The sequence below is a fragment of the Mytilus galloprovincialis genome, chromosome 5 (assembly GCF_965363235.1).
Source record: "Mytilus galloprovincialis chromosome 5, xbMytGall1.hap1.1, whole genome shotgun sequence".
NCBI lineage: Eukaryota > Metazoa > Mollusca > Bivalvia > Mytilida > Mytilidae > Mytilus > Mytilus galloprovincialis.
In genome coordinates, this window is record NC_134842.1 from 13,319,636 (window position 1) to 13,341,841 (window position 22,206).

The window sequence follows — 22,206 nt, forward strand, 5'->3', positions numbered from 1 at the left end:
ATATTACATTTATCTGACCATAGATGTAAAACCATCTATGATCTGACCAAACGTCTTTTATATGTATTGTATTTTGGAATTGAAATATCTTTATAATGAAAGATGTAAAATGGGCAATACGAAAAAAGTGTTTAAGATATATAACGAATTTATTGGGAAAAGAAGGTGATTTTATTGCGACTATTTTGCTTCTTAATAAGAACGTAATGATAAGCGGTGAAAATATTGAAATATATCTATAGGTCTGTTTTTTGTTAATTAATATATGACAAGGTATATATTTTTGATTAACAAAATATATGAAAAGGGTGGGGTACTTGATGTCTCAGCTGCTCACCCCTACCAAAAGAAGTTTGAAGTGGCCCCCCCCCCGAGGGTCCTGATAACGCTTCCTGTCATCTTTAGAACTACGTCCACGAATCATCTACCAGTACTCCACCATCGAGGTTAGCAGGCTGCCAAGCTGACCAAACTGGTCCTGAAAGCAGCCGTTGTGAAGAAATAACATCAAATTAGTCAACATATCAAATCAAAACAACTCACAAAACCAAGATGGCGACCTCCAAAATGGCGACCACCACTCGTTCCTGACTGATGGCAAAATTATTCAAACGTTCACCAAACGCCTTCGGGCACCGAGCCGACCGTGCGAGGGCTGTATAACCAGTCAAGGTCGTTAAACAATTCCATATATATAAAGTATAAGTATTAAGAGAATGTATGATTTTAAGTGCATATCTGTATAAGAATACATGTTCGGTTATGTTTTAATCTACAATAAACAATATCAATATAAGAAACATTAACATAACACAAGTCAAAGATATTATAACTGTTGTGAATTTTTAACCTATTCAGAATGGTTTATTCAAAGGATCGACAAGTTTTAAATGAATCGTACTTGTATCAAAATTTAGGTGCTCTATAAACATCATCTCCGTAAAAATATGGATGTGATAAATAAAGGCAACAGTAGTATACCGCTGTTCAAATCTCATAAATCCATGGACAAAAAACAAAATCGGGATAACAAACTAAAACCGAGGGAAACGCATTAAATATAAGAGGAGAACAACGACATAACACTAAAATGTAACACATTTGTAACCCATTTGTAGCATTTTCTACAGATGCAGCAAAATTTCCATATCTTGTATTTATATCTTTGAAAGATTTAAGTAAATGTTTGAAGTTGAAGACGAAACTCCGAAGTTAAATCATTATAATATGAACTTTTTATAATATATTTGCCAATTTGAGGTTTGTTACTTTCTGATTGACCGAAATTTGAAATGTGATAGTTCAAGCGAGGATGTTGAGTTTTAGAGAGAAAGATAATGCACAATAATTTCATCATATATACCAGGATTCAAAATTTTATATTTGCTCTAGACGCGTGTTCCGTCTATAAAAGACAAGTCAGTGATGCTCGAATAAAAAAAGTTTAAAAGGCAAAAAAAAGTAGAAAAGCAAATCAGACAAATTAGGGTTCTGAACCAATGTCATTGCCAGAGGGAATGTAGTGGTCATTTTATTTGAAAGCTTGTTTGATTATGATAATATATTAATAGAGTTATCAAAAATATTGATAAAGGATAGGAGTAAACTGTTGCTGTTCATTATTTGCATCTTGTATTTATTTGGTACATACATCAAATTCACCTATTCCGTTTTAGATAAGACAACTGTCTTTTTTTCAAAAAATGGTAAAATTAGGTATAAATTGTAACAAGTGAAGGCATATGATCGTGACTTCTGCACTATTTTTACGTGAAATTCTGTTGTAACCTTCTCTTATGCAACGTTCGTTTAAAACAAACAATTGTTCTTCACAAAGCATTTTGAACAAAGAGGTGTCAAAATGCATCGTCTTTGCTTATACGAGTAGAGTTAACATTAATAATTTGATTTTTACATCTTAGATTGTGCCATGTCAATATTGTATTACCGACTGCCCTTTGATATAGAAAATAAAATTCATGTTTTCACACTTTACTTCAGCTTTTATTATGAACGTAATGTTATTATGTTACATTTTCAGGAAGCAATTACTTCCGGTTGATATGGGACAACGTTGGTCCAGCTTCGAGGGAGTAACGTGTTCTAAAGATACAGCTTTCAAGAAAGCTTGGCAAATTTGTAAGATTCAAATCGAATGTGTTTGATATTCTTCCTAATTGTATGTTACATCTACATTATACATAAACATTATAATTTTAACACAAGTATCTCTAATACATAAAGCAAATTCCAAATGAAATCTTTTTTCAACAAACCCCTTTCGAGTTCGTTGCATTTGCGTCCAAAACTTTTGTTTTAATGGACATCATGCGTGAGTGTAGGGGCAAAGTCACTTCCCTCTCATGTTGAGCGAGCGGTTGATAGATATGATGCCATTTTGCACGAAATATTCGACAAATTGAATTATTGTAATTGATAATCAGTACCGTTGTCATTAGGGACTTGGGATAAATTACCTATGGGATAGCAATTATTTCTAGTTTATACTGCAAAACCACGACCACGAAGACGCTTGTAATAGTTCATGTTACAGGAAATCATCCTATCTGGTAAACAACTTCATTACGGCGCGAATAAATGACGAAATATCCGGTTGGTGGACAACTCGTAAGTGGTCAATTGTTTTTCTTCATATCTCACTTGCTAATCACAGGACGATGTTTGGAATTTACGACACAAGTTGTAATTTCATGTTTTCACTTACTCTCTGTGTCTTTATTTTATTATCGATGTTTCATGTTCTTGCCTTGAATACATACTTAATACGATGCAAGATTTGTCCCTGTATAAGACTTTTGAATCAGTTTCGGATGATTCATGTATTTCATATGCCCTGTCGCAACAGCTGGTAAAGATAGAATTTGATTTCGTGAAATGTTATTTTTTTCACGTGCGCTTTGTTTTTCTGTTAATAAGCATCTACATACGTTATTTGCAATGGATATTGATATAGTATCTTATATTTCAGACACCAGATATTTAAAAGTGAAGTCCTATTTTTATTTCTTGGCATCACTTAATGTTTAAACTGCTGTCCAGCTTTTGTTTTTGTTTTAAAGTACAAAATGATGAAAACTTAGTAATCTTTCTTCTATATTATTCATTTATCAAAGAAAACATGTCTTCGCTTTGTCAGAGGTTCAACATCAACCCGGCATGAAGACTGCTATATTTATACATACATGTAGTTTCTACATATTATCGTTTTATTAAATTTAACGTCCGAGCCGTCAATACTCTTGATTAGCCTACCTGTGTAATGTATTCATACTTAATAGGTCATTCAAAAAAGTATTCTGCAACACACGCTAAGTCTTCATCATATTATCAATATTTGCTTTCTCTGTCGTATAAGTTTGGCGGGGGTTATACAAATGTGTGATCCCTTAACATTGTACAGTGATTAAAAGAAAAGAAGATGTGGTATGATTTCCAATTTTTTTCCAATTTCAAAATGACACATAATTTAACAACTATAAGTCAATGTACGCCCTTCAACAATGTGCAAGCCTATGATAGTAAAGCCCAGAACAAGGTCAAACTGATAAAACTCAGTTGTTAATGGCTTGACTTATAAGAGATTCAGATTATCGTTTTTCTACTGATTCTTAAAATGTGTAATTTCCTGTGTATTTTAAACTTTCATTTTAATAAATGAATGGACTCGGAATGAAGAGACAAAACGACTTCGAATTTTGATATACTAGAAGGTCGATTTTAACGTATTTTTCATACAATCCCTAATCATGTTTAAAAGATTAGAAATTTAACGTGTAAATAAATCATGATAATTGTCTTAAACAAACCCATTTCTTTAACATTTTTACCATGTGTTATTTTTTTCTTTTACAGCAGACAGCAGTAATGTCGATGTAACAATTATAATGAAAATACAGACAGAAACGAAACAATTCGGTGAAGTAGTGGATCGTTGGACAAGACATACAGAACTAACAGCATTGACAATAGCTTGTTTGTATGTAATGATATAACCAATCTGTTGTGTTGGTTGTTGTAGTCGAGCCTTTTGATTTGTGATTAGGTTTCATTGACTTCCTTCTATTTAATTCAATTTGTTATTTTGATTTTTTTTGTATTGATAAATACACAGTTCATGATAAGTGAAAGCACCAGTAGTGTGCTGATTAACCTCATGAAAGAGTACAACTCAATGTAATAAACACAAACTTAGGATTAGCAGAAACAACAAGAAAAAAACGACTGTTGCATTTAAAGATCTCAGACAACGACACACTGTTGATAGTGAGTTGAGACATATCAATTTTTTGTGTGAGGTGAGTGTCCACACAAGAGCATGAAGTATCAATTGCATTTATCGATCTGTCTCAATATTGTCAAATATATCAACATAAAGAATAGGCCTTCTAGTTTCGGAAGTATCCTGCATGCTGAATTCGTTGCGGTATTTGAGATTCGATCGAAATGTTATGTCATTGAATGACCGTACAACATCAAAATGTCAAAAAAAAATCTTAAAATGAATTTTAAAGGATGTTGCAAGATGTTTCTTCTAATCGTCTTTGAGAGGTTTTTTAATGCTTAACATGAATACAAAATTAAGTCGGCAGGTTTGGATACAGGTTATTTTTGGTAGAAAACAAATGTATTTTACAAATTTACATTTTGTATGACCTTAAACAGGAAATATGAATATGCGATATTAATTACAGGTGACTGTGTTACCAATGCGACGATGTATATGATCATTTAAACTATTATAGATAATAGTAGATTAAAGCCAAAAAAAAAAAAAAAAAAATAAATAAAAATCCTCATTCATAAATTTAACATAATTTTACCGGAGGCCCTCTTTTGCTTTAGAAAGAATTGTGGTAAGAAATTGTTAAGATGGACGGTTTAAAAAAAATATATATATACATCATTCTATATGACGTTAATCTGTTCTTATACATCCCGTCATTGTGTTATTGTTCTATGGTAATGTTTGTATTGTTATATTTGAATTTTGCTAACATGCTTTGTCTATGAGACTTTTTATGTGTTTTGTTCCCCTTTTTTTACATATGGCGTGGCTCTGTTATTATACATCCTGTCATTGTGTTATTGTGTCTATGTTTTTTTTTTATATTTGTTTGTTTTTATAGTGATTGAGATAATAACACAATGTGGACTGCTGTACTCTTATTCTTGACATTTTTACCTATTATGACTGTTGGCTTTGTTCACACCTCGTTGTCAGTATAATGGAATTTTACGCGACGGTCATACAAGTGAGAGTTTAGCTAACTATAAAACCAGTTTCTACTAAAGAAAATGCCTGTACCAAGTTAGGAGTATGACAGTTCGATATGTTTGAAATTTCAATTTTGCCATGTGATTAAGGAATATCCGTATTGAATTTTCCTTGGAGTTCAACATGTGTGTGGTTTAACTTTTTGAAATGCAGGTATCCAATTAAACGACGGGAGATTTTTATTGTCCTTATTAATGTTAACGAAATGAGATATCAGGATATACATACTTGAAAGGGAATAAAATCAAGATTAAAATCCTAAATAATTTGTTGAATCTTTAGCAATCACAATTTACCTCTGATTGAACTTACATTTCAGGAATAATGATGTTAAACTTGTTAAAAAATTGATAAAGAAAGGTGCAGATGTTAATTTAGTTGCCAGGGGAGATCAACATGAAAATTACAAAAACAGTGTTCCACCCATATTCTATGCTGCAAATAATAGAAATGCTGACATTGTTAAACTTCTGATAAACGCAGGTACGTGGTATATTTTTTTTATTGTTGGTTCTCAATGTCCATGGGCCAGTGGCACACATTGCATACAGCCAGTCAAAAAACATGCGATTTTTAGATAAAGTTTTTTTTTTTTATCTCATTTTAGAATAAATCACTTTAAAAGAGGGACGAAAGATACCAAAGAGACAGTCATCGACAATAAACTGACAACGCCATGGCTAAAAATGAAAAGGACAAACAGACAAACAATAGTACACATAACACAACATAGAACACTAAAGAATAAACAACACGAACCCCACCAAAAACTAGGGGTGATCTCAGGTGCTCCGGAAGGGTAAGCAGATCCTGCTCCAAATGTGGCACCCGTTGTGTTGCTTATGAGATAACAAATCCGGTAAATAATCTAATTCGGTAGGTCACATTTATGAAGGGGAAGGGGACTGTAGTTACGACGTGAGGAACATATCCGATGTCATTTGTGAAACGGTTTAACTAGAGAAGATCATCAAAGAAATATGAGCTTGTGGAATAAAAAGGAAACTGAATATTCATTGACAAAAAGGACGCATACTGGTATCAAAACAAATTACCCAACTTTTTGTAGGAACAGGATATCAATATGCATCAAATCGAATAAAAGTCGTGCAGACATTTAAGATATTCATATGTGTTGATATAATTTTAGTTTTAAAGTCGCGTATTAGGGAGAATATTCAGAGCTTATTTTGACATCAAAATGACATAAATTCCATATTTGTAATTTATAAAACATATTAATGGTATCTACATCAGTGATCTGTCACAATTCTTTGGACAACTATCCATATATACAACTACACTAAAAACGCTCTTTGTCTACATTATTTAATTTAATTTCGCTGTCTTAATATGATAAATGTACTTCAAACATATAATGTAGGTCATTTGTATATCAAAGTTACCTAAAAGCACCTGTTGTGTATTATATTGAAGGTGTGGACATTAACAGATTTCAAGGACTTCCACAGTGTATAAATTTACAGAAACCAGATGACCTACGTGCAATCATTGGTCCAAATAGGCCTCAATCTTTTGGATTTTCAAGACATTCTGGTAGTCCCCAAATGTTTTTGAAAGTACTTGAGCAGTTTTTAAATGCTGGTGTAAAACTAAACACTACATCTTGGGGACCATGTCTTTTTTTAGGGTAAGTGTTTGTATATTGATGTTGATGTTTAAATTATATCTGGTTGAAATACATTCATTTAAGAATATAACAATGTACATGCTTAACCTTAAAAAAAGGTACAACCTGCTTAGCAGTATCATAAATTTTGTCAGCGTTTGTGTGATTTGTCATGGGAAAAGTTAGTTTAGTTTTACTTAAAGACTATTTATTTTCGTTCTTATGTTGTACTGTTATACCACTGTCCCAGATTAGGAGGAGGGTTGGGATCCCACTAACATGTTTAACCCCGCCACATTATTTATGTATGTGCTGGCCCAAGTCAGGAGCCTGTAATTCAGTGGTTGTCGTTTGTTTATGTGTTACATATTTGTTTTTCGTTCATTTTTTTTTATATAAATAAGGCCGTTAGTTTTCTCGTTTGAATTGTTTTACATTGTCTTATCGGGGCCTTTTATAGCTGACTAGGCGGTATGGGCTTTGCTCATTGTTGAATGCCGTACGGTGACCTATAGTTGTTAATGTCTGTGTCATTTTGGTCTTTTGTGGATAGTTGTCTCATTGGCAATCATACCACATCTTCTTTTTTATATATCAGTTATATTATGTTTTGTTATATGTCAAAAGTCATAACCTACATAGACATAACGCAGAGATGGGCACGACCTGTTATAATGGCCACGAACAGATAGACTTTAACAAAATATACATCAGAAAGCCAAAAATATAAGTCAGAAGGCATAGGAATTAAAATACAGATCACCTTAATTATACTGATCTAAGATAATATAACAAAGAAGATGATGTATGATTGTCAATGAGACAGTTCTCCACAAGAGACCAGATAACACAGAAATAAACAACTATTGGTCACCGTGCGGCCTTCAACAATGAGCAACGCATAGTCAGCTATAAAAGACCCCGAAATGACAATGAAAAATAATTCAGACGAGAAAACTAACGGCCTAATTTATATACAAAAAATGAAGTTAATCGTTAGTCATTATATATTTTTAATACGTTCTCTAATGATTGAAATTGTTGCACAAGAAAATGATACTCTCGTACATTAGAAACCGCAAGGTTGACTGGAGAATAGTTATACGGTCACTTTGGTTTTCTATCGACTAGCAAATAAAAAACCCGAAAGATACAAGAGGGAAGTCAAACTCATAAATCGAAAATAACCTGGCAACGCCATGACTTAAAATGAATAGGACAAACAGACACAACATTATTATAAACGTTATTCGAAGTGGTGCGTACGTTTAACCGTGCGGGATGTGCAAGTACTCCACAACGTCCGGTCAGAGCAGGAGCGTTAAATCCGATCCATCGGATAAGAGAGTGACATACTCTCTGCATGTCAAGAACCCTTGCAACAACTCTATTTGAAGTCCGTAGGTCGTCTTTTACAAGGTACAATTCTTGCCCCTTTCAAAAATACCCTCATTTTCAGTGGCATTAAAGAATTACACACGTACAATCTTAAACACAATATGATAAATGATTGATTGGTGGTTACATAACGACAGTGGTACATATTGTATGCAAGTATTTCATGCATGTTTTCTTGTCATCCCCTTTTTTTTTCATATGCCATTTTTGTTTTTCTTTATGGACACAGTTTTTAGTTTTTATATTAATGAAGATTATAACACAGCATTGACTACTTTATACACCAATATTTTATATTTTAACCTTTTTTAGCTGGTTTGTTTTGTCTATATCATCAAATTGTATGTGACTGTTATACAGGTTGGATGTTTAGCTAGCTTTAAAATATTTTATATTCTTGAAATCGCCTGTACCCAGTCTGATATATGACTGTTCTTTCAATTCGTTTGTTGTCTTTGAGCTCTTGGTTTTGCGCTTTGAAAAGGGACATTCTGTTTGAATTTTCCGTCGAGTTTATTATTTTGTTTTTCTCCTTTTCATTCTACCTTCATGTTGGAGGGATTTTATTACAGGACGTACCTACTGTTTGAATTTGTGTTTGTCCTCAATATGCGTATCATATTTAATACATAAGCATATGTACAATTTTATCAAGTTGATTAAGTTGTATAACAATACAAGACGAACGACGAAAATCAATGTACAGTCAAACAGTCAAACCTGTTTTAAGACACCATTCAAGGGAGATAAAAAAAACAGTGGTCTCCTAAAACAGGTTCAATTAATATGAAAGGTACTAAAGAAGGATCTAAGATTGATAGTCCTTTAAAACAGGTTTTTGTTAAATACATGTGGTATATTACACAGGTTTGACTGTAATTGGTTTTGTATCATTACATACTCAGCCTTCCATTTATTGTAGTCCGGTAAAATAGGCGAACTGAATTTAGAATTTGTATTTAAATCAGATTTGTAATTACAACCTCATTTTTACAATTTATAACTTTCTTTTATACATAACAGGAGAGGTAAGGTTTATGAGGCAAATCGTCCAACGACATTACACATATCCAGTCCGTGGTTTATTTGTACTGCAGCAATAGTGTTACTACAACATGGAGTGGATCCCAACTTGTATAGTTTTGGAGATATTTTACGTCAATGTGGGGAACACTGCATGTTCTCTCGGCAAGAGGACTACTGTATGGATGACAAAATATTTTTAGCAACATTTGTATCTTCTGGGTATGATTTGACCGTATCTGATATGAATTGCTATGAAAACGATTACTTTCAAATTGAAACTGACTATCACTTACTTAAAGGTTTTGGAAGACCGCCAAGTTTAAAGCACCTTGCTCGAACACAAATTCGGAAACACATCAGGTTCGTCAATATGGACACATCTGTATTTCCAATAATCGACAAGTTAAAACTTCCTACGATTCTTAAGGATTTTTTGAAACTATTCGACGTTAGTCCTGCTGATATATCGGCAATTGTTTGCTATGAACACAGACGATGATAACTGTATAATAAATGTATGTAAAAGTGTCATTTCCTGGAATCTCACATGAACCTCACATTCAATCATTGTTATTTTAACATGACACAAAAGAATATATTATATGATCCAATGAACGCTCACAAAACACGACGAATAAGCGGAATCATGATAATTAGAAATTGAACGAAATTTAATTTCCTTTTTGAATATATTACCATATTGTGTTTTTTTACGTGTAAACCTCATCAACCGAACATTGTACAATATATTATTTGCATCCGAACTATAAAGAGTTCATGTTTCCAAAAGAAATAACAGTAAAATGAATTATATTTCATATTTACCTGTAAAATCGTTATGGGGCTCAAAATGGAAGGGTTCTATAGGATTCTGACAGTACTGAAACTGTACTGACACAATCAGTACTGAAACAGTACTGTAAAAATCAGTACTGAATTTATAGAACTAGTTTCGATACAGTCATTAAACAGACACAAGTTGTTTCCTTTTTTTCCCTTTTCCTTTTACGATATTTAAATTTTGAATAAAATATTCGTCCAAACCGAATTTTAACAACTTGTGTCTGGTCAGTTATTATATAATAATGAACAGTACTGAAATAAAAGAAAGTATAACATTACAAGTTTTCAGTCTTGCCAAACAGTACTGATATGTACGAGGGTAGAAATGTTCCAAAGTAAACGTGGGAAATTCTTGTTAGTGTATCCCTTTTAGTCCAATTGTTTTATTTTTATTTGTATATTATTCACAAAATAAACATTGCAAACAAGCACAAATTTCAACAAGTATAAAATCGTGAAATAATTTGTCTACACCAAATCGGAGTTGTACCATATTTAAAACACAGATAATTTACAAAATTTTCCATCAGCTTCACATGAATATTCCTTTAACCAATCATTATTTTCGTTAACCTGGCTTTTCTATGCAATGTAAATTGCTATAGTATGATATTACCGACTGTACATACTTAACCATATAATAGATGTAGGGAAGTAAGTGTACAACTGCTTATTCTTCCAAACAAGGAGAAACCCAAGGTATTAAGCGTGTTTGTTGTAATATGTAACTACTTTTTATGAATTGTATTGTGAACCATCGTTTCTGCCTGTGTCTTTGTTTAGTGTGCAATCATTACGTTTATTAATCGCATATTTTTTCAAAGATTTCTTGTACAATATGAAATGCTGAAATTAAGAGCGACAGTATTCAATCGATGTTCAAATTTGATTAATTGAACTAAGAAGAGATAAATCATGATAACAGACGAAAACTTTAAAAATCGCTCAAACTTCGAAAAAAAACCGCGACAGGATGCGACGGTAGGGTAAAAGTCTCATCCTATGCATGCATCGATTTTGTTACATTTTGTCAAAACTTCATAAATAGATATAGGAAACAATCGGTAAGATTACAGTTGTGGTGACAATTCTTGTATCTAAAGATGACCAGTGTGTTGCAAACATATATGAACAAACATGTTGTATTACACTATTTTTTCATGTTATTCACAAAGGAACAACTGCCTATGCTTAAAAGGCAAGTTATCTTTCTCCTGAACTCTTGTATATATGGAATTACCTTTGTTCAAATTGTTGAAAAACATACTGCTTGTTATCATGCAATGAAGTTTTTGTTTTATCTTGCAACGCCTCATATAGGTTAACAGAATATCAAAATAGCTTAAATATGAAACTAAGGAATTGTGGTATGATTGACAATGAAACAGCTTGCCTGTAAATTTCCAATGAACAGATGTAGGCAATTGCAGGCAACCGTACGACTTTCAACAATGAAAAAACCCATATCAAGTCAACTATGAAAGCCACCGACCTGAAAAATATGAAACTATTCAATTGAGAAAACTAATGCCTATTTTATAACAATAATTTACGAAAAACAAATCGTATATTTGAATTAAATAGATATGGCAAAAGCTGTTGCTAAGTCTGCCAGTAGAGCATAAGGATTGTTAATTGCCAAAAGTAAAGCTAATGGTGGTTTTGAGTTTCAATTTTTACAAACGTTTTGATACACTGGTTATGCCATTTATTGAATATGGTGCCTCAATATGAAGAGCTAGGGAATTTACATGTATTAATGCAAATAAAAATAGAGCTATGCGATTTTTTAAGGGTGTTGGAAAATATACTCCAAATTTATCATGATATGGAGATACGGGCTGGATGCCATGTATAGTTAAACAATGGTCATGTATTTTTAGACATTGGTCAAGATTTTTGAAAATGAATAATACCAGACTTAATAAAAAAGTGTTTGTACGGTCAAATAGAATATGTAACAATAAAATTAAAATCTAGAATTTTAAATTTGGAGAACCTTATACCAAAAAGTTTTGTAATATAAACTGTACTTTTAATAACAAAAGATATGAGACATATTGAGAGTAATGTTTTTGATATTTACAAGAGAAAATGGTGTAATGATTTAAACACACAAATGATCGCAGTAAACCGCGTACCAATATGTTGTTTAAAGAAGAATATCATGAAGAACATTATTTAAGTGTTCATATGCCAGGAAAATATAAAAGAGTCGTTCCTAAAATTGATGTGGCGTGGCGCCAATTAGAATTGAAACAGGCAGATATGAAAGGATTTTATGTGAAAATTGATTTTGTTTTAATGATTTATGTATGCAATAGAAACTCATTGAAGATGAGAAGCATGTTTAACTCAAATGCTCTTGATATTCATATGTAAGCTTAAGACAAGAGCTTTTTACTAGAGCAGTTTCTTTTAATAGTGTTTTTTTTTAGACGTAATTGATAATGAAAATATTAAATATTTTTGATAAATGAATATTGTGCTTATATTCTGGCAAAATCTGCAACGATATTTTATTTCAAAGGAAGAATGTTTTACATAGATAAAAACAAAGTGTTTTTTTATCGATTTGTCCATTTGTATGTAAAAGTCTCTCATAACTCTTTTGAGAGTGGCTCTCGAATACTTTTAAGGTTGTTTTGTAGTTTTAATTAAAGCGTGCTGTCCATTGTATTCATGTTTGTATTGTACATGTAGAGAGGTGAGATTATAATATAATATTTGATTGATTTGAATTGATTTGTAAACCTAGCCATTGTTCAATCAATCCTTCGTCATCTTCTAATTTAAACATTTATAAATACTGTGAAACTATGTATTCACACCAAATCTGAGCTGTACTTTATTTTAAACGCAGATGAATGACGAAATTGAATACACTTGAATATTCCTTCTACCAATCTGTATTTTTCGTTGAACCTGGCATTTTGTATGCAATATGAAGAGAATATCATATGACTTTTTCAATATCGCATCCGTATCAACCCGAGACACCAATATAATTCCAAGAGCTCTGCTCGAGGGATTATATTGGTTGAGGGTTGATACGGTGGCGATATTGAAAAAGCCATATGATATTCTGAAATGACGTCATACAGATTAGGGATTTGATAAAGCCTTTGCAACAGTGACTGCAATCGATGACTGTAAAAGTTGTAATTTTGTTCAGGTCTGACGAGTTTATGCAGAAGTATAGTGCTTGCACTCAAATAATCAGTTTTCAAGACTTTTTTTGTCTTGCTTGAAGATATTGATTTGATGATTGGTATATAGTTTTATCATTACAAGATACAGATCAACTTCAAATTATGATCCGGTCTTATGATTTTGTGCAGAGGTATGGTCCTTGGACTTAGAAAAATTCACTCTGATAATTAATGTTCCACATCTATTTTGTCATGATTCAAGATTGATTGATTGATTGTTGGTTGCTTTACGCCGCATTAGCACAAAAAGGCTATATCGCGGCGAGTCATGATTGAAGATATTGACTTGATACATGCATTTGTTTAACAGATTAACACCAGTTAACATCATGTCTAGTTATAGACCAAAGTTAGCATTTTGTTCCAGTAAAATGAATTTGTAACCGGTAGCGGACTATGTTTTGCAAGGCAATACTCGCAGAATGCTTCTTATGAAATATTCCATGTAAACTATCAAATACTGGAAACAAGAGCCACAGTATTCAACCGATGTTCAAATCTCATTAATTGCACTAAAAAGTAATAAACAAAACCGTAGTAAATCGCACAAACTCCGAAAGGAATGCGAGAGGATGCGACGGTAGTGTAAAAATCTTATCCTATGCATGCATCACTTTTGTTATTGTAATGTTTATTTGTGTATTTTTCTGTCTTGAATGTTCTTGCATTTATATGTACTGTAGTCCTGTCATGTAATGTTATCATTTTAGTGTTATATTTAACATTGCAATAAAAGCGCCAGGTTTGACTAGCCACAAAACCAGATTCAACCCACCATTTGTTCGTGAAATGTCCTGTACCAAGTCAGGAAAATGGCAGTTGTTATCTTATAGTTCGTTTCAGTGTGTGTTGCATTGCATTGCAGTGTTTCTGTTGTTTCGTTGTTTTCCTATTAAAGTTAATGTGTTTACCTCAGTTTTAGTTTGTAAACCGGATTTGTATTCTTTCCATCGATTTATGACTTTCGAACAGCGGTATACTACTGTTGCATTTATTTGCTACATTTTGTAAAAACTTCACAAAAAGATGTTGGAAACAATCGGTAAAATTACAGTTTTGGTAACAATTCTGGTATCTAAAGATCTTACACCCGTGAGTTGAAAACTTGTATGAATAAACATGTTGTATTACACTGTGTTTTCATTTTATATCTATTACATTCACAGAAGAACAACTGTTTATGCATAAAAGTCAAGCCATCTATCTCTTGAACTCTTGTGTAAATGGAAATACATGCGTTCAAATTGTTGCAATACCTGTTGTTTCATTTCTAGTCATCATGCAATTATGTCTGATTTTTACATCTTGCAACGCCTCATACAGGTTAACAGTAAATTGAACATAAAACTATGGGGATGTGGTATAATTGCCAATACATTAATCAACTAGCCACCAAATGTCAAATGAAGCGGATGTAACACTTACGGTTGCCCGTACGACCTTCCACATTGAGAAACAATTTACGAAAAATTAATATAGCATGAACCAAGGACAATCACCAAACTTCAGTTTTCTGTCTTGCAATAGGCCTAGATAGAATTTGGCGGTGTTTGTGAGCGCTCAATACTCCCGAAACCTGGGACATCGGTGTCACTGTCCAACATACGAATTTGGCGGTGTTAAACATGTTTGTGAGCGCTCAATACTCCCGTAACCTGGGGCATTGGTGTCACTGTCCAACATAAGAATTTGGCGGTGTTAAACATGTTTGTGAGCGCTCAATACCCCCGTAACCTGGGACATCGGTGTCACTGTCCAACATAAGAACAAACAAAAATTATGTCGATATATTAAAGCTGTTAATGTGAAAGTCTCTCCTCCTGGTTAATGTATATCATTTTCCTCATACATGCACTGTATATGATATTGTTGTATATACTTATTGTCTCTATAACTATGTCATTAGTTGATGAGAATAAAATTCATTCATTCATTCATTCATAAACATCTGGTGAAAAGTCTTGACTCAATAGATCGATACAAAGCAGAAAACATGAAACAAAAACACAGAAGGGACGCGCAAGGAGTTGTTTTTATCCCTTGCAACAAAAAGACATTAAAGGGATAATTCGCGATTTTTCACTTTTCATCTTATTATGTTCATAATACCATAAAAAACATATTCACCAAGTTTTTTTTTTATATGAAAACTAAAAATTGGGAATTATTAATTTTATTTCTTCAAACTTCCTGACTTATGTGACGTAGTTTAAGGCTTTTTGCATGCCGGGATTGAAATTAATCTCATTTAAGTCTTGTTCGTTAACCATCTAATAACGCGATTTAAAGCGCATCGACGACTTTTGGTGTTGCTATTAACCAACAAAAAATAAGTGATAGCCATGCAACTTTTAAAATTAGATTGTAGGATTTATGTGTGGATTTTTTTAAACGAATTTTAGTAATAAAAGTAAATCAGACAATAGAACATTTTTATGATTTTTTTCTACAAATATTTTAAACAAACATATGAAATTGACATGATCGATAGTTTATGAAAAATACATGTTTGTATCTTGACCTTTTTGCTTCATTCCAGCAAACATTTACACTTGCTTGTACTGTGGAAATAAAATGTGTATTGTTTTGTGACACTTAGTGAATGTTGAATACGTAGTTCAAACTCAAGGTAATTAAAAGATTAGCATTGTGTAATTCTAATCTTTTGATCTTCATTCAGTGAATTCTAAACACGAGTGTATGAACTAAAAATTGTACTATTTTAAATTAGAATTGGCAACCTTTAATATTTCAAACAGATCATTAACAATTGCAATTATATAATTTAGTCCATCCAAAGCGATCTTTATTTACCTATTTAAGGAATTAATGTTCTCATCAAAATATTTTAAATTTCACAACGCATGAATAATACTTCAGCTATTTGAAAAAATATGTTTTAAAAATTGACAGGAAATTTAAAGGATCTTCTTGGAATGGAATCGAAAAATTACGAACAGATATTCTTTTCAAGTGTGAAAAACATCAACAAAATTTATACATAATCGGGAATGTCCTTATTGAAATAGTCTTCGTCTCACAACGTATAATACTTAAGCTATTTGACCAACGATGTTTAACAAAAAGACAGAACGAATTTGATGTCATCTTTCCCTATTTCTGAATGTACTTATAAGTCTGTTTTAACTGGCAAGAATCGTTTTGAAGTCCTGATACGAGAATTACTGAGCGACAGAACAGAATGATATAGGCATAGGGAAGGACGATAACAACTCTTATTGTAATTGATATAGCATTGAAACAAACATTTCACATTAAACATAATGTATTTATCAACACCATAATTATCAACACTAATATACTTACTTCCCCTTTAAAATTAGAATAAAACAAGGTGATCAATGGAAATACCTTCTAGTCAGATTGAAACATATCATGTAATAAATTAAGTTTCATTAAACGATTTTTTTATGTACAATATATCCTGTTCACATTGCTTTATGTACATCAACAATTTACTGTGAAACACCAACATGTGATGATGATATTGACTTTATAGCAAACTCACCAAGAAATAATCTCGATGATGCAAAGTTATAGCAATTACAAACAAAATATGTTATCCGACCAACTAAAAGTGTTGTCCTTTCACAGGTAGTAACAATAGTTCACTCTTATAATTCCCAATTAAGGAGCAGAAAATCATTCAACCATATTAAGCTGTACACCTGGGTAATAAACATTATGCCAATTTTAAAGAGACTATCACCACGCATATATGAAAACATCTCCGAAGCAAGACAAAGTATGTATGGCCTAATGGGCGCAGGACTTCACGGAAAAATGGCCTTTATTCTACAACACGAAATCATATATATACTTGTACTAGTATGCCATACAGATGTTGTTTCGTCATTCTCCTTCTGGTTAAGAAACATCTAGATGATATAGAGGTATTTACAGAAAATCAAAGCAAATTCTATCTATGCCAAAAAATACGTTACAATCCATAAATGTGCTTTAAACACATAAAAAAAATTGAGCTATGGAGTCATCTGTGGAGAAAGACCATGCCTTAAGACAACTTGCTCTTGTTGGATTCTCAACCTCTAGCTGGTTTGAAAATATTCAAATCTCCTTCCCAGTTATGACCTTCTATCAGGACAATTTTCAGGACATTCTTGATAAGAGCAAGAACCGGTCGAAGTCAATAGCAAAATAAAATCAGTTGACAATTATTACAAACTCAAACAGCATCCAAGAATAGGCTTTATTCATTTCTCCGCTTCTTATCAATCGGAGATTATCACACCTGAGTATAGCCAGCTTATATACCTCTTCTCAAGATATAAGTAGATTATATGCTAAGCTGAAACTGCTGCCAGGTACTTAATATCTGCAAAGCAACAAATGTTCCTTCAATTTAAATACAGTATATCCAATATGTGCAAGGGAATGCTAGAAACAATAGATCATTTCCTTATGGAATGTCCAACTCTGTATGAAATCTGAACACCCGATCTATACGAATCATATTATAAGTTATATACGTTTATATCCGTAGATATGAATATTTTAACACCCTGAAGTATTCAAGTACATCCTAGGGCGAAGCCGATGGGTGTACAGGGCACCGAAAGGTGTTAGAATATCCATATCTACAGGTATGAACGTAAATAACGAATTATCGCCGGTCTAAGTCTAAATCTGACGATTTTTTTTTTTTATAGAAATCAGACTACAAAGTTTAACGTGAAAGCAACGTTTTCTCCGTTTTTAAATATCTTTTATTAAAATTTGGGAATTTGACATATTTTTTACGTGTAGACAAATATAAGAAATTTTTAATCCAGAAACAGAGAAACTGAAATGGGTCGAATTTGGCGCTCAATGATGTGAGAGTTACATCATAGACTGTGTGACGTCAACGTGGGTCATTCGAATAGCTATGTTAGTAGCTCCATTCTTTTGATAGAATAGTGATGCATTTACTATAAAGAGTGTAATTAATCGACATAATAAGATAAAATCGTTAGTGAATTAAGTATAGTCATCATAAATAATCTACAGAATTCGATATTTCATAAGGAATAACAATGGAACTAAGGAAACGCGCATGAAGTTCCCCGATGAAATGGATAACATCGTCCGGGGATATGGGTTAACAACACTCAGGGGCTATGGGTTTGTAACGACGTGAATTAACCAATCAAAATCCTAAAAATAAACTAAGCCGGGGACAGATCTTTATATGTATTTTTGATGTGTGCATGAAATGTAGTACTCATAGGAACATCACCCCAGACACAATCTCTATATGGGCTCCAAGTAGCTTCATTTGTGCTTGTGGTAACAAGCGTAATTGTTCTGATGCTAGCTAAACTATAAAATACATAACCAGTACGCTATGTTTTGCTCTACACGGACAACGAACACGTATCATCGTAGCCCTTTTGCCTATCAAAGGCAAGGGTCTTTGATAGTAACCAACACTAATTCCGCAAAGCGTCCCTTGTATATCATTTTAGGTTTTATAAATGTTTTATCCGACATTGTGCAAAGTGCTCCTTGGAAGGAGCCCATTTTTTTTTATAACAGAACATATATATAACGACATTTGTAACGGATCTTTGTGTTGACATTTTAATTTTTATGCTGAAGAAATGCCCGCATGTACCAACAGTTTAAATTGCATATTGCCTGTTGATAACGAACGTGATCAGGCATGTATAATTGCAATCCAGAGAGGAAAACGCAATAAATCAGCACCGAAATATAACACCGCAACATGTACAAATAAATAAACAAAAGATATCTAGAAGTCAATGAGACTGCAACCTGTACACTTTTTATAGAAGTATGCACTTGTATATATTCAACGAGCATGTCTTATCAGCTGGTTTGAATAAGTAAGCAAGCCTTGTCTACCGGTATTATCTTGAATTATACAGACATTTGTAATAATTGGTAAAGAATCAATTAGAGATATCTGGACAAATAAACCCAAAAACAGTGATTACTATCTCCAGTCTTCCGAAGATTTGATTGAAGTACATGTTAAGTACGAATAAAAGTTCTATTCGTAGGGTAAAAATAAATAAGGAGTCAAATGATGTATGATTTAGGATTCATGTTCACACTACACGAACTTCATTAACAGTGGTTGGCTCCTTAAACAAAATCTTCTCCAAATAAGCCAAGAGGAAGAACGACTGAAGTTGACATTAAATAAATTTACAACAGCATTATGCATTGGTTTCTCGATACGATACTGTATAGCGGGTTATTTTCGAGGGTGTAAAATTTCGCGATTTTCATTGAATAATGTATACGAAATATTTTGATGGTTATTATTAGACGGATTCAATACCTTTGCATGTGTCGTTTTAAATTGGCGGAATTTATTTAGCGATTTTGTTCTATTCGCGAAAATAAGCAAAAATGTGCACCCCGCGAAAATAACACGCTATACGGTATTCTGAAATCTGAATGTTTTCGCGATCTTAGACTTATAATATATTAAGATATGACACTACTCTGATAACAAACGTATATTGTGTGATGGTATTGACAATGTTAATTCTAAACGATGGAACTGTAAACATGTGATTGATTGTGTTTCTTTTAAAAAGTGGCAAACAAAAAGCTCTTGAAATGCTAATTAGCTACGCTTAGCTACGATGTGCAAATATACATGTAGGTCAAAGTACTAAAACAAAGAAATGGCACATATTACTTAATAGGTTTGGCTGAACAATTTAACCATATTGGTTTAATACTGACAAAGTCAATTTCATATCACGAATCTTAAATTTGTATTTCCTTGGTGATATTTAACTAATCGAACCAATCGAATTGCAAATTGTTGAAGATCTGTTGATTGCGTGTGTTGTTTGGTACTCTCAACATATTTCTTATATCTTAATTCGTTTCCGTCTTAGATTTATATATGTATCCCAATGATGAAGTCATAATACATCGGATAAACTTTTTGTTTCATGTATAAGGTACGCACAAGTCTAAACAACACATCGAATGTGTATGTTAGGTTAAATGTACTACTCGATAAAAAAATATAACAATATCAAAATGTCAAACTTTATTAAAGGATATTAACTGCTTATAATTTTGGGTCCAACGTATATTGTTAGAGTTTAATAGCAGTGCATCATAAAGTCTTTGAAGGCTGACTGACATGTAAATAATGTATTAAATATGTTGAATTACTATGTAATATCAGGTTGCACTTAAGAATTGAATACTTCTCTTTGTAACTTCATTGGGGTGTAAAAGCGCTTAAATCTAAAAATGTGAACACGGTCAACGCTTTTACAACCCTATGAAGTTACAGAAAGAAGCATTTAAATACTTATAATTACATTTTTTAGCTAGGATGAAAACACAATTTTTATCAAGGTTTTTTATTTATTTTTACTTGTGCACTTTAATGTGGGACCTCGTGTCATCGTGAGTGATACATTTGATTGTGTAATGAAGTTGATTAAGGAATAACGCGAGATTGCAGTTAGCCAATCCAAATAACGTATTATAATGGAATATACATCTAATTTAATTATTTTTAAATAAAAAAAATATATATATATATACATGTTGTTTATGCTATCTTAACTGCAGTGAAAGAGTTATAAACACTAAACAGGCTCGAACCGCTGTTTATTTGTACAAAAATCAGGTCGCCCTCAGCTAGATTCACGTTAATAGTTTGGGATGCCATATTATAATCTTTACTGGTGAATAGCCACACCATAATCACTCCATTCTTTCTTAGAGTAAGGTGAGAAGGTTGATCGCCTGACATCATGGAAACAGACAAAGAGTAAACACCAGCTCGACCTGTCGGAACAGTAAAAATACCCGTATCTAAATTATATACAGGTGGGGATCCTGTATCACAATGGACCTGGTTGTATTTGACTCTATTTCCTACTGTAACTGGTGTATCACCTACAGGCAATGTCGCTGTAAATGCAACTGAAAAAAACATTTAAAAAGAATGAACAAAAAATATATATTATGCACTTCCCCATATATAGACGCTCATACAGTTCTTTAGAATAAAAGGCCCTACTGAAACTCTTGGACACTTTATCATGCGGTCAGCTGTCTATTGCAAGTTAAATGTTTACTGATAAAATAATCATAATTCTTGAATTTTACAATATGTGTTCTGTTCGTGCAAATGCATATTTTGTATTGGCTGCAAGTCAAATGATTCCAATTGAAGTTGAAGCAATAGAAATTGATACAGATCGTAATATTAAATATAAATAATCTGTCGTTTTTATGAATGCAAACTAAATCTTTAAACACTAAATTCTGTCAGAAATTGTTATTAAAATGAGAGCAGTTTTATTCCATCTGAAAGCTGTTATACCTTTCGGCCGTAGTTTCTATATATACACTTATATTTACTTTAAAATGGTCAACTTTGATGTATGAGAAACTTCAAATGGAAGAAAACTGCTTTCATTTCAGTAACATTTTTGAAGAAATTTGTGCTAAAACATTAACTTTGCATTCGAAATATAATAACAGATTGTTTATTTTTATTTCAAAGATCTGTAAATAAAGGAATTAAGCCCTTTCGCATAATTTATCCAAATTGAAAGACAGAAAAATTACCATGCAAGAACGTTTTGTAAAAATGTGAAATAAAGTTGTTTTCATGAAAACAAGCTAAGATATCAAAACCACTCTTTTTAATATCGGTTCAGCAATTTGATTTAGAAAATGTAAAGTTACATCGTAAAGCTGACATGTTTGTGTAATTATTATATAGTACGTCAAACCATCATGGGTTACTATATTTATTGTTTGGT

At 32.5% G+C, this 22,206-nt stretch overlaps 1 protein-coding gene across 2 annotated transcripts; it reads left to right on the forward strand.

Moving 5' to 3' along the window:
• The first annotated feature begins 381 nt into the window (after positions 1-381).
• On the forward strand, positions 382-11,065 carry LOC143075190 (uncharacterized). 2 transcript variants are annotated; one of them, XM_076250529.1, is made up of 6 exons: positions 382-672; positions 2,042-2,139; positions 3,874-3,997; positions 5,616-5,779; positions 6,734-6,947; positions 9,348-11,065. In XM_076250529.1, the coding sequence occupies exons 2-6, from the start codon at positions 2,064-2,066 to the stop codon at positions 9,847-9,849; spliced, it is 1,080 nt and encodes a 359-aa protein (XP_076106644.1). In that variant the 5' UTR covers positions 382-672; positions 2,042-2,063; the 3' UTR covers positions 9,850-11,065. The 2 variants fall into 2 exon arrangements, with proteins under 2 accessions (XP_076106644.1, XP_076106643.1); XM_076250528.1 differs by lacking the exon at positions 382-672 and having other exon boundaries at positions 1,093-2,139.
• Positions 11,066-22,206: the final 11,141 nt, after the last annotated feature.